The 14,520-nt window shown below is 38.6% G+C and overlaps 2 protein-coding genes across 19 annotated transcripts in view; one reads left to right on the forward strand and one right to left on the reverse strand.

Moving 5' to 3' along the window:
• Window positions 1–14,520, reverse strand: part of CENPP (centromere protein P) — a 215,705-nt gene that overhangs the window by 36,124 nt on the left and 165,061 nt on the right. The window lies entirely within an intron of this gene.
• The window catches only part of ECM2 (extracellular matrix protein 2), a 45,289-nt gene that overhangs the window by 2,210 nt on the left and 28,559 nt on the right, over window positions 1–14,520 (forward strand). For 2 of the 14 annotated variants that reach the window (XR_011531737.1, XM_008534401.2), the window contains exons 1-2: window positions 3,401–3,740; window positions 3,945–3,994. The exons of 1 other annotated variant lie outside the window; for it this stretch is intronic. Coding sequence is in view for 2 of the 13 variants with exons in the window: in XM_070590557.1 (XP_070446658.1) it covers window positions 3,483–3,597; window positions 3,945–3,994 (165 nt within the window). In the remaining 11 variants the exon portion in view is untranslated. Of the gene's footprint in view, window positions 1–3,216; window positions 3,741–3,944; window positions 3,995–14,520 lie in introns of those variants that run through there. 11 more of the 14 variants (XR_011531738.1, XM_008534404.2, XR_011531739.1 and 8 more) reach the window with 9 other exon arrangements.

Here is a 14,520-nt window from a genome sequence, read left to right on the forward strand (position 1 = left end):
TATTTGTCTTTGATGGGAAGGTTGGTAGAATCACCCAACCTGACAGTACTGAATATAGAAAACTGAAATTTTTAACTCTGTACTTTGAAAATTTTTGCCCTTTGTATATATGACTTATTCAAAAATATGAAAATCACTTAAAAATAAAGTAGCAGGAAACAAGCATTTTATATACTTCTGGAGGGAATACACATTACTAGAATCTTTTTGGAAAGCAATCTGGAACATGCACCACAACTCAAAAAGCACATTCTGTTGAGGGGAAATGTCCATGCACGGGGGAGGAGGTGACTCCATCACGTCCACCCATGGGGGTGGGGGTGACTCTATCATGGCAGAGTTCCACATTAGTGCTCCACTTCAATGTGAATATTCCTTGGAGAGGGTAACTTCGATAAAAGCAAATGAAGCAACGGCCATACTTGTGTGAATTAGCTAAATGGCATGTGACTAAGGCAGAGGAAGGGATATGGAACAGACCTGAATGAAGCAAGATAAGACTCTCATTTCTGAGAGGGGCCCTACTTAAAATTTCTACAATTTACCTTCCTCTGGGTGTTATCTACAAAGCTGCCACAGGGAAAGCAACTACAGCCTTAAAAGAAAAACAGGCTCACTGGAACTGTATACTCCAGAGGTGAGCAGACTGAAAAGGTGCCTTTACTGCAACACAAATTCTGGAGACGGACTGCGCTGGCCGCCCCTGTGGTCTGGGTGCTGAGGGACCTGCTCACATCCTGTTTGGTGACCAACACCAAACTCTGCGGATCGCTGTCAGTGCCAAGTTTCAGGACACAGTTATGGCTGCAATAATAAAGGGCAGGAAACTCTAGTATCAGCATTTTCCATGTACTCCTGTGGTTAAAATAGTTTCTGCAGAAAGACTCACATCCATAAGCCACGAGTTTTCGAGCAGAGACCTCAGAGACTGCACAGCTTGGCTGTCTGCAGCCTTGTCAATCTGGCTTGGTCACTACTGCTACCTGAAGTTACTCCTTTTTCTGATTGTTTAAATTCTCTCTTAAAAAGTTATTCTTTTGCTGATCTGGTTATAAAAACCTCAAAACATTATAAAAATACAGAATTACAGTAAATTCCCCCTATAATTCCATCATCCAGAGATAACGACTATTATTTATTCTCTAGGAAGATGCTAAATTAAGAGAAGGTGAGCTAACAGCACAGGTACTGTGTTGAAATTGCAGTTTCCTCTGGTATACTGTGGACAACTCTGAAACCCGTAGAACAGCTTCTTTAGTCTCTCTACCTGCCTCTACGGCAGCCCATTGTTCCCCATCAGCATACCATGGTTGTTTCCTTCTTTTTTTTTTTCATGATTATAATGCTTCCAAGTACCTTCCTAGAGGCACACAGAGAAAGAAGTGTTTCTATAGTGGATTCCTAGAAGTGAAATGCTGGGACAGAGTATAGCTCCTGTTAAGCAGTCCTCAAAGAATCTAAGTTTCTGTTTGCCCTAAACAGTATGTCCAACACTGCATGACACTAGCATTTTTTTTCCTTCCAAAATAATGTATGTATTTCAAATCAGGCCACATTTTTTTAAAGACTATTTTTTTAGAGCAGTTTCAGTTTCAGAGCATAATAGAAAGGAACATACAGAGGTTTCCCATAATCTCCAGCCCCCCCCCTCAATTATCAACATCCCCCCCAGAGGGTACATTTGCTACAACTGATAAACCTACACTGACACATCATCACCCAAATTCATTGTTACATTAGGGCTCACTCTGGGTGTTGGACATTCTATGTGTTTAGAAAACTGTACAATGACATGTGTCCAGCACTATAATATACAGTAGTTTCATTGCCCCAAAAATCCCCTGTGCTCCACTTAGTCAGCCCTCTCCTCCCTAACTCCGGGCAACCACTGATCTTGTACTGTCCCCAGTTTTGACTTTCCCAGAATGTCACACAGTTGGAATCACACAGCATGCAGCCTTTTCAGATTGGCTTCTTTCACTTAATGATGGGCATTCCCGGTTCCTCCATGTCTTTTCATGGCTTGACAGCTCATTTCTTCTTAGCACTGAATCGTATTCCATTTTCTGGATGGACCACAGTTTATTTATCCATGCTCCTACTGAAGGATATCTTGGTTGCTTCCAAGTTTCGGCAATTATTAATAAATCTGCCATAAACATCCATGTGCAGGTTTTTGTGTGGACATAAGTTTTCAACTCATATGTCTATTTTCATAAGAAACCGTCAAACTCTCTTCCAAAGTGGCTGCACCGTTTTGCATTCCCACCAGCCATGAACAAGACTTCCTGTGGCTCCACAGCCTTGCCAGCATTTGGTGTTGTCAATGTTTTAGACTTCTGCAATTCTAATAGGTGTGTGGTGGCATTTCATTGTTGATTTAGTTTCCAAAACTCTTTCCTGATTGTGCCTATATATTTTTGGGGGGGAGGTGAGGAGGGACTCCCATCTCGAATGTTAGAATCTTCCCAAATGTTTGATGATCCTGGGCTATCTGCTCTCGAGTAAGCAGTAACAGGGTTAAGCAATCACCAAAAGCTCTCAACACGTGGGTGGAGATGGTCAACTCTGTGCTTGTACTGAGGAGTGCTAGTAGCGAGTCTGGATTCTGAACACGGAGCTCCCCGTTCCACCCATCACCCAAGGCCAAGTGGATGAGAACACGGATTCACTTCAGGGGCAGATGCCTAATACCAGGAACGAGGCCTGGAGATGTCACGAGGACTGGGGTCATCTGTCCTGACCCTTGAGTGCAGTTTCCCAGTGAGCTTCACCCTTCCCAGGATCTGTAATTTCTAAGGCTGGAACACCCACGGAGCTGTCCTCTCCCACAGACAGCCTATCTGCCTTCAGTCCTTAAGGAATTTCTCAAAATGTCTGGTCTTCTAATAGTACTAACTGTTTTTCAGTGCACTTGTACATTTTAAAAAATATGTATAGTTGTTATTTTTAGGAATTTGGTGGCCCACTTGCGTAGTCTGTCATCTTGACTTGATCTATCCAGGTCATTTTGGGAAAACAAAGATGTAGCTCCTCTCTGTCAAATAATTTGGACTCCTGAGGTAGAAGAATAAAAATTAAAAAATAGATATTATAGAATTACCTAGTCTTTGACAGGCACTTTGTATATGTTATTCATTTTATTTGCACAAGACTTTGAAAGGGAGGCACTATCATTCTCTCCGTACAGAAGAGTAAACTTCAGTCAGAAACAGCAGTGACTCGCGCGAGGTCCCCGCAGCAGCAGGGCGGGCCTGCAACTCTGACCGGTCGCTGACCTGCTTACTTGCAGACGAAGAAACCGAGGGCAAAGCAGACACCTGACTGGCCAGGGTGACTGTCATCAGACGCCTCTCAGCTCCCTTGCACATTTTCCTGTTACTGCTTCAAGTTGGAAGTTACATAATTTCCAGTGACATTAATAAGTAACAGCTTTTTGGTAACAATACTGTGTGTGTGAGGCGAGGGTAGGCAGCAGCGAGATGTGGAGAGAGTTCAATAGCCCAATCAGAGGCGCCCCAGGAATGCAGAGTCCTCGACCTTGGCAGCACTGGCATCTCTGCAGTCCCAAGAGCTCAAGCGGGGTCACTCCAGCTGGTATGAACAAGAAGCTTTTTTCACGCAAATAGTCTACGAACACCCACATTTCTCAGTCAAGCTCCGCGTCCAGGCTTCCAGTTCTGCCTTTCCAGCCTACAGACAGACGTTTTCTCCCCCTGCCGCTGCTTTCCACTTTTCCTGTGAGTTAGAAAAAATATTTCCCTTGGTAACCATTTTCCCTGGTTACTCTCTTGGCTGATTTTCTGCACAAAGAACTGAAAGGCATTTATCCCCAAGGGAAGCAGTTATTTTAGATTTCACTAAGAAGTCAGTTAACATTTTTCAACATTCCCTTCCGTCCTTTCTTTGTTTTGAGAAAAGCTCTGGTTTTGTTTCATTTTCAGCTGGAGACTTAAATGACACCAAGCAAAGCCTACTTAGTTTAGATTTCCAGGTAAAAAAGTTTTAAATTTTAAGTTTCTACTAAAGCATGTGGAATGGTTTTAACATCGGGGTGTTTTATCTTGCAAGTATGTTTAACATTTGAGGAAAGTAGCTTCTACTAATAGATTTTAAAGTGTGCATTATTCTGTTTACTTGTTTTTCCAGGATGACTACTTCCCAAGTATATCAGATTTTATGGAATTAGGATTAAATATAATTTTGTATGTTTCAATAGAATTATGTGCTCAGTAGAAGACTAAGTTGGTTTGAAAACTTCATTTGTTCTCTATTTTTAAGTCCTGAAAGAACATAAGGGATTAATTAAAAATGTGTTTCATTTTAAACCTGCTGAGTAAAGTTAAAAGGGATAATAGACATCTCATGGCTTCACGTATAAGTTTAAACTCTAATTTAGTATTTTAAAAGCCTACTTAAGACAGTTGATGAAAACCTTTAGACAGAGAAAAAAAGTAAGTTAACCAAGATTCACAGACGATCTTTAATGTTCAGATAAACATAGTAAGTTACAGAAGGAAAAATTTACTTCATTAAAATAATCCTCCTGTGGTTACAGTGCCATAAAATTTTACTTCTAGAAACATATTCACTCAATTGCAAAGTTGCGGACTAAAGTAAATACTAAATGCATTGTGAAATTCTACAAATCACTGAAAATAACAGACCTAGGCATCAATTGTAAAATTGAATTGAAAGCCCATTCCATAAAAATTATTTAAAAATTTCAATGAGACTATTTAGATTCTGATTTTGTTAAAATTAAGGTAGTTCTGTAAATTTACTTCTATACATATCTATTCAGATTTCTGGATAAGTATTAAGTAAGCCAATTTGGGTGGAAAAAAAAGAGAAAGATGAAGGGAGATGGTTTCCAGGCTGGGATCCTGAGAGAGAGAGAGCTCAGGCAGTGCCTGCTGGGCGGGTGCTCACAGGAGCCTGGGACAGCAGGGCGCTGGGACCCTCATGGAGCTTACCTCCAGAGCCTCGGGTGCAGGGCCTGAGTACTCATAACTCTTGCCCACCACAGGATGGAGACTCTGTCATACGACGCCAGAGCAAGAACATTTCCGTGGACGTGTCTTGTGCAAGCGTGGCGTTCACACTCTCTTTCAGAGCCCACGCCCCCTGTCACTCGCAGGTCTACTTCAGCCTGTCTCACAGGCCGGCGCTCGTCTCATATGTGTCCCTGCTGCTTCTCCTATTCCTTTCTCACGTAGCAGCTGGCTCTCTGAACTGACTTTTGTGACTTCAGCTGCTTATCAGCTAAGGGATTTGCTCCTTCCTTACATTCTGCATGTTAGTTTTTCTAAAACTAAAGCAGATAACAAAAAGTTGTTCTAATATAGCTTTATTTCAACGGCCTATATAGCACAGGTTCTGAAATGACTAATTAATGTACATGTGTAGTGAACCAAAGTTTGCATGCTGAGGTTAAGACAATATGAAGAGACTTTCCAGGCTGCTATTTGCTGAGCTAGGAAACATGGTGGCAAGTCAGAACAGGATCCAAGTACAGCCCAACTAGAGGAGGATGATTCTGCTGGATGAAGTTGTAAAAAGAACCACTGCAATTCAAGAGGGTAAACTAAGCAGATATCACTCTCTCTTCTCTGACCAAACCTCTAGAAATAATAGAAGATATATTACCAACAAATACACACTGAATATACAGCTGCACTAGGAAATAAGAAGAGTTGCTCCCAGTGAGACAGAAACTGTGAGGAGTCCTTCAAAGATAGAGACGATAAGAATGAATTTAAAGAGGGAAAATGTAACCTTGAATAGGTATGGGAGAGAACTAAGCAAAAGAGAGCTTGTGTGGAAAAGAAAGAAGTCATTAGATTAAAAGATCCCAAGAAGAATAAATTAAAAGAAAAAACCCTATACATTATAGTAAAATTTGTGAATATTAATGATGAGATGAAAATCTGAAAAAAACTTCTATAGAGAGAGGGGAAAAAAGATCTCTTACAAAGAGATGAGAATGAGAGTTAAGTTAAACTTCTCATCAGTGAGACTAGATATAAGAAATTAATGGAACAGTATCTATAAAGTATTGGAGGAAAGTGATTTTAAAATCATAATTCTTGGGACTGGCCCAGTGGTGCAGCAGTTAAGTTCACATGTTCTGCTTCAGCGGCCCGGGGTTCGCCAGTTCAGATCCCCAGTACAGACATGGTACCGCTCAGCAAACCATGCTGTGGCAGGCGTCCCACATATAAAGTAGAGGAAGATGGGCATGGATGTTAGCTCAGGGCCAGTCTTCCTCAGCAAAAAGAGGAGGATTGGTGGCAGTTAGCTCAGGGCTAATCTTCCTCAAAAAAAAAAAAAAATCATAATTCTCTTTCCACTAAGCAGAATGATATTTTCTGATATCTAAGAATTCAAAATTTTTACAACCCAAAACATTCTCTTAGGAGAAGAGGATATATTTCAGCAGGAAATAAAATTAACCTGAGGGAACTTCTGCTTCTGATGGCAGACTAGGCAATTCAGATGAATCCACCTGCTGAGAATAACTAGACATGATAGGAAAAATAACAGGGCTAATCTTTAGGATAGGACTGAAACCTGAAGAGGTCTGGAAGAGTCTTTCTTCTGGAGGCATCTGTTGGATTCGAAGAGGTGGCTGAAAAGCTTAGTGTAGCTTTAAAACAGCTTCATGAGGTGAGAGAGAAACCAACCTCGAGGAGCAGGGCCTGGCAAGCGGCTTGGGTGGCAGGAAAAGTGATGCCGGTGACACACCAGGCTTTGGCTGGAATCCACAGTGTAATTCGTAACTGGGTCTAGTGAAGCTCAGCTTTAAATCACTCAGTCTGTGATTGGCAGTGCCCTTACCTTCATGCCCAGAGCAGAAGTAAATCCTTTTGGGATAAAGACTATATCATCCCAGGCTTCAAAGTATTTTCATGATTTTTCATATAAATGTCTGGCACTCAATCAAAAGCCATGAGACATAACAACACAGCTAAAAACCTAAAGAAATAACTGACAATAGAAATAGACATATAGAGGGTCCAGAAAACGGAGTCTTCAGACACAGACTTGAAGATAAATGTGATTCACGTGTTCAAAAAAGACAAGATTGAAAATTTCAGTAGAGAATCAGAAACAAGAAGAACCCACTGAAACCTTGAAAAGAAAAAAAACACAATAACAGAAACAAGGAAGACAATGGATGGACTTAATAGCAGATGAACCACAGCTGAAGAAATAACTAGTGAATCGGAAGACAGAAGAATAAACAGGGTGAATCACGGAGTGACACAAAGGTGAAAACACAAGGGAGGGAAAGAGACATTAAAGACATAATGAGCAGGCTATCATCCATGTAATTGTAGTTCTAAAAAGAGGAGAGAGAAGTAGAAAAGTACAATTTGACAAGATAAGGGCTAAGGAGTTTCCAAAATTGATGAACATCAGGCCATAGATTCAAGAAGTGCTATGAATCCCAAACAGGATAAAAAAAGAAAATCATATCTATGTACAACAGAGTAAAACAGCTGACAACCAAAGCTGAAGAGAACATCTTAAAAGCAGACAGAAAGAAAGCTACTTTTAAAGAAGAAATAATTATTAGATTGACAGATGACTGTTATAGAAACTATGGAAACAAGAAGACATTGGAACAAAATCTTCAAAATGCTGAAAGAAAACATTTGTCAACCTGGAATTCCATATCTAGCAAATATACCTTTTCAGAATGAACATAAAATATAAACATTTCAGACAAACAAAGAATTGGTCATCAGTAGTCCTGCACTAAAGGAATTGCTAAAAGGTGTTCTTCAATCAGAAAGAAAATAATCCTGATAGAAGACTGAGATGCAGGGAGGAATGAGAAGAAACCAAAAGGATAAATGTTTAGGTGAATATAAATCAGGGGTTCTCATCTGAGGGCAGGATGATTCCCTCCACCTCCCAGGACACATCTGGTAATGTCTGGAGACATTTTTGGTTGTCATAACCGAGGGGAAGGTGCTAGTGGCATCTATTGGGTAGACGTCAGGGATGCTACTAAATATACAAAGGCCAGCCACACCACAGAGAAGAATTATCTAACCCAAATATTAGTAGTGCTAAGGTTGAGAGAGCCTGATCTGAGGAAACTTTGAGTATAAAATAATAATAATAATAACCTTGAGGGTGCAACATATAAAGAATTAAAACATACGAAAAAAGCAGCAAGTGTGCCAGGATGAGGTAAGTGAAAATTTGTCCTGGTTCTTACATTGTCCAGGAAGAGCTAAAGGTACTAACTTATATTAGACTTGATAAATCAATGATGTATGTGGTAATTGCTACAAAGAACAGAATAGTGAAAAGTATATAATTACTAAGGGAATAATAAAAACTAAGCAATCAGGTAAAAAGAAAGCAAACAAGAACGAAACAAAACAAAACAAAACAAAACAAAACACTGAACAGCCAGGACAAATAAAAAGCAAATAGTCAGAGAACAGATTTAAATCCAAACATAACAAGTGTTACATTAAATATAAATAGACTAAACGTTCCCATTAAAAGACAAAGATTGTTAGAATGCATTAAAAAATACAATGTGCTAATAGAAAGTATACTGAAAATATAAGACTATAGAAAGGCTGAAAGTAAAATGATGCAAAAAATGTATTAAGCAGACATTAACCAAAAGAAAGCTACTATATTATTAAAGTAGATCTTATGATAAAAAACACTATTAGAGATACAGAAAGTACCTAAAAATAAAAGCACCAGAAAGAAATAATAATTCTAAACCTGTATATCCCTATGACATAACCTCAAAATATATTAAAAAACATAGCCAAAGTGATTTATAAATATTAAACTACATCCAAAAATAAACACAAGGGTTAATATAGGTCAAAAACAATGGAGACTCTCTTATTAAATTATTTGTAAATTAACAATTAAAATTAAGAACACAAAAATACTTCCAGGAGATATGTGCACAAGAATGCTTTGAATAGTGAAAAATTAGAGAAAATTAAATATGTATCACCAAAATGTTTGTTAAATAACTTATAGGATGAAAATGGAGTACATAGACCAGACAGAATTATATACATTGGCATATATGTCCACAATTTATCACTGCAAGGAAGAAAATAGGGTGCAGCATAATATATAGCCAACAATTCCATTTATGTTTAGAGGGGGTCATGAAAGATACAATAAACTAGGAAACTATGGCCCATGGGCCAAATCCTGTCTTTTAAACATAGGGCCATCAGAACACAATCATGCCTATCCATTTACCTATCATCTATGGCTACTTTTGGGCTACAATTGCAAACCTGAGTAGTTTCAATAGAGACCGTTGGCCTGCAGAGCCAAAAATATTTACTCTATGAACCTTGAATAAAAAGTGTGCTTACCCTTGAACTAAACTATGAGTTATGGTTAAGGCAACTTGTCTTTTCTGCCTTATACAGATATGTATCATTTTGATTTTAAAAATATGCCCTATTTTTATAAATTTAAACATGTTTTTATAAGCACTGATCTAAAAGATGTAGAATTCAGGAGAGAGAAAACTGTGTGGACATGGCTTTAATCTTTAATCTCTTATGGGCTCTCATGTGGACAGCACATTGCAGCTCAACCTAAGGAAGACCCTTCTGACAGAGCCGTCTAAACAGGGATGTGAGGCCTACGGAGAGACAGAATTCCCCATCACTGGAAAAATACATGTCATCAACGATTTATTCGAAATCTGCGTTCTATACAGTGAAGCAGCATTATAAATGACACAGATTGCTAGGGAACAACAGGATCACTTGAGCACAACAGAAATACAAACTGAACGCAGAATCAGAAATCATGCAATCCTGACAACGTGTGCACATGCAGGACTCAGATCAAAAGAAAAGACTATCTTGAGTTAGGCGAAAATCTTGGGAAAGAGATTACCATCTGGAAATGATGATTTATTTATAACTAAGCACTAAAAGACCCCATCTAGTTATAATTCATTCGATTTTGCCTATAAACAACATGTGCCTATCTTGAAAAAGTTTCAGTAACTCTATTTCTCTAAACCAGGGTTTCTCGATCTCGGCACTACTGACATCTTGGGCTGGCTAACTCTGTGGTGGCAGGCTCTCCCAGGTGCTGTGAGATGTTTAGTAGCATCACTGGCCTCTACACATTGGAAGTCTGGAGCGCCCCTCCCAATTGTGACTAGGGAAAACATGTCTAGACATTGCCAATGTCCCCTGGGGGCAAATCATCCCTGGTTGAAAAGCACTGCTGTAAACCACGACTTGGCAAACTTTTGATGCAAACTATTTTAGGTTTTGCAGTACACACTGTTAGTCTCTGCCCAGCTACCCAACTCTGTCACGGTGGTGCAAACGCAGTCATAAGTAATACACAACAAATGAGCATGGTTGTTCCAATAAAACTTTACACATGGATAGTGACTTTTTCTTTGCTGAAGATTTGCCCTGAACTAACATCTGTGCCAATCTTCACCTATTTTGTATGCGGGACGCCGACAGCATGGCTGACAAGCGGTGTAGGGCCAAGCCCAGGATTCAAACCCACGAACCTGGGCCACTGAAGCAAAGCTCACTGAAATTTAACCACTACATCATGGGGCTGGCCCCCTGGATATTGACATTTTAATTTCATATTATTTCATCTCTCATGAGATATTATTCTTCTCCTAAACTTTAAAATCATTTAAAAATGTAAAAACTATTTTTACATTTTTACATTGTGGGCTGTCCAAAAGCAAGCAGCAGGCCCAATTTGGCCTTTGATTCCTAATTTCCTGACCCTGATCTAAGCTACTGTCAACCCTACAGCCTCGTCCTCAAGGTCCTCCCTGCTATGGCTTCACTTCTGCCTGAGGAAAGACCTGAGATCACACAACATTGCTAAGTAGCTGAGACCAGCTAGGGTTGTGGATTTTACTCATTATGTGATTTAGACATGTGATTCCAAAGCCACTCCCTTATTCTGAATATTGAATTGGTAGTCCTATCAAAACACAGTGGTGGAGACAATGAAAAATTAAAGTGTGCATATTTAAAGTGTACCTGTAAAATCATGACCACAATCAACAAAATAAATGTCTATCACCCCCTAAAGTTCCCTTATGACCCTTGGTAGTCTCCTCCAGCTGCCTGACTGACAAACCCACTCCCCGTCTCACGACAACCACGGATATACTTTCCCTATAGAAAAGTTTGCATTTCTACAGTTTTATATAAATGGAATCATGTATGTGTCCTTTTATGTAAAACTTCTTTTATTCAACATAATTATTTTGAGATTCACCCACGGTGATTGCTAAGCAGTATTCCACTGTATAGATATGTTACAATTTGTTTATCCACTAACACACTGATGGGCATTTAGATGGCTTCCACTTTTTGTCTAGTACAAAGTAAGCTGCTATGAACATTTGTACACGACTCTCTGTGTGGACATGTGCTTTCATTTCTCTTGGGTAAATATCCAGGAATGGAATGGCTAGGTAAATGATAGGTGCATGTTTAACTTTTGAAGAAACTGCCAAACTGTCTTCCAAAAATGTTTATGCCGTTTTACATTACTAACAGTATTGTATGAGAATTCTAGTTACTCCATATACTTGTCAGCACTTGCTAGAGCCTGTCTTTTTAATTTTAGTGATTTCTGTAGGTGTGTAGTGGAAGCTCACTGAAGTTTTAATTTCCTTTTCCCTAATGACTAATGATGTTGAGCACCTTTTCACATGCTCATTTACCACTTGTGTATTTTCTTTGGTGAAGTGTGTTCACAGCTTTGGACTGTTTTAAAAATTGGGTTGTTTTTCTTATGATTGAGTTGTAAGACTCCTTGTTCTTGATTCAAGTCCTTTGAATATATATTTCAAAAATATTTTTCCACTATGTGACATGTCTTTCCATGTTCTTAACAGTGTTTTGTTTTCACTTTTTTTGTGAGGAAGATTGGCCTGAGCTAACATCCGTTGCCAACCTTCCTCTTTTTGCTTGAGGAAGACTGGCCCTGAGCTAACATCTGTGCCAATCTTCCTCTATTTTACGTGCAATGATGCCACAGCATGTCCCAATGAGTGAGTGGTGCTGGTCCGAGCCCAGGATCCAAACCTGCAAACCCCGGGCCACCAAAGCGGAGTGCATGAACCTAACCACTATGCCACCTGGCCGGCCCCATTAACAGCACTTTTTGAAGAGAAAAAGATCAAATTTTGATGAAGTGCAATTTATTTTTAAAAATATTTCATGCTTTTTATTGTCATATTTAAGAAATCTCTGTTAAACCCAAGGTCACCAAAATTTTCTATTTTTTCCTACAAGTTTTATACCTTTTGCTCTCACATTTATCTATGATCAATTTTTGTGTTGTGTTTTGTATATGACCATGCAATTGCCCCAGTCCTACGTGTTGAGATCATCCTTTCTACATTAAACTGTTTTGATACGTCTGTTGAAAACCAACTGACCATACGTGTTTAGTCTCTGAATTCTCTGTTCTGTTCCATTGATTTACCTGTCTATCTTAACACCAATATCACACTATCTCTATTTCTCTAGCTTCATAATAACTATTCAAAGGTAGTGTTAGTCCTCCAAATTTCTTCTTTTTTCCAAAGTTGCTTTGGCTATTTTAGGTTCTTTGCATTTCCATATAATTGAGAATAACCTTTCAACTAAAAAAAGGCTTCTAGAATTTTGATTGGCTTTGTGACAAATGTATAGATTAATTTGGGGGAGAACTGAGAATGTATAACTGAGTCATCTGACCTATATACACAGTTTATACTCCATATACAGGTGGTCTTTATCTCAGCAATGCTTTATGGTTTTCAGGGCAGCGATCTTCTAAAGAAGTGTAATATAGTATTTCACATTTTTATGCTATTATAAATGATGTAGTATTTTTATCCTTATTTCCTGATTGTTGTTAGCATATAGAAATAATCTGGATTTCTGTATATTGATCTTGTAACCTGAAACCTTGCTAAACTCTCTTATTGGTTGTAGGTGCTTTGTTTTGTAGGCGATATAGGATTTTCTACATAGATGACCAGGACATTTGTGAATAAAGTCAGTTTTACTTCTTCTTTTCCAATCTGGATGCATTTTATTTCTTAGTCTTACCTTACTATACTGGCTAGGACATCCAGTAAAATATTGACTAGAAGTGGTGAGACCAGATATTCCTTTCATTGTTCCTGATCTTAAGAGGAAAACACTATTTCACAATTAAGCATGATGTTAGCAATAAGTTTTTAATATATGGCAATTATCAGGTTTATGTTCACAGTAAGTTACAACTGATGAACGTACATTGACACATCATTATCACCAAGTCCATAATTTACATTACACTTCACTTTGGTGTAGTACATTCTATGGGTTTGTACAAATGTATAATGACAGGTATCCATCATTATAGTATTATACAGAATATTTTCACTGCCTTAAAAATCCTCTTTGCTCCATCTATTCATCATTCTCCTCAACACCAACCCTTGGCTACCACTGATTGCTTTACTGTTTCCACAGTTTGCCTTTTCCAGAATATCAGAATTGCAATCATGCAGTATGTAGTCTTTTCAGGTTGGCTTCTTTCACTTAGGCATACGCATTTAAGGGTCCTCCATGTTTTTTCATGACTTGGTAGCTCATTCCTTTTTAGCACTGAATAATATTCCACTATCTGGATGAACCACAGTTTATTCATCCATTCACCCACTGAAGGACATTTTGGTTGCTTCTAAGTTTTCCCAATTGTGAATAAAGCTGCTGTAAACATTTGAGTGCAGGCTTTCGTGTAGACATATATTTTCATCTCATTTGGGGAAATATCAAGGAGTGTGACTGCTAGATTGTAGGGTAATAGTATGTTTTGTTTTACAAGAAACTGCCAAACTGTCTTCGAAAGTGACTGTGCCACTTTGCATTCCCACCAGCAAAGAGTAAAAGTTCCTGTTGCTCCACACTCTCACTAGCATTTGGTGGTGTCAGGGTTCTTGATTCCGGCATTCTCATAGGTACGTAGTGGTACCTCATTGTTTTAACTTGCAAGCGATCTAGTGTTTTTAAAATCAGTATTTTAGACAGGAAAGTAGAAATTTCGAGTAGATGTGTCTATTTTTTCTTGCAGTTCTACCAGATTCTGCTCCATGTATTTTCAAACTGTACTGTTCAGTGTATAAAAGTTTAGGATTGTTCTGTCTTCATGAAGAATAGATCCCTTTATCACTACACAACGGCTCTCTTTATGCTTGGTGATATTCTTCTTCATGTTTTATTAATATAGCCATTCCACTTTTATTTTGATTAGTGTTATGATGGCATATATTTTTCCATCTTTTTGATTTTAATCCATTTGTATCTTTATAGTTAGCAGGAGTTTCTCATAGGCAGCATATAGGAGAGTCTCTGCATTTTAATTGTGGCATTTAATGAATTTACATTTAACATGATTTATACATGTTTTGGATTATCTTTTATTATTCCACTTTAGCTCCTTTACTGGCTTATGAGCTGTAGCTCT

The sequence above is a fragment of the Equus przewalskii genome, chromosome 22, assembly GCF_037783145.1.
Source record: "Equus przewalskii isolate Varuska chromosome 22, EquPr2, whole genome shotgun sequence".
Taxonomy (NCBI): domain Eukaryota; kingdom Metazoa; phylum Chordata; class Mammalia; order Perissodactyla; family Equidae; genus Equus; species Equus przewalskii.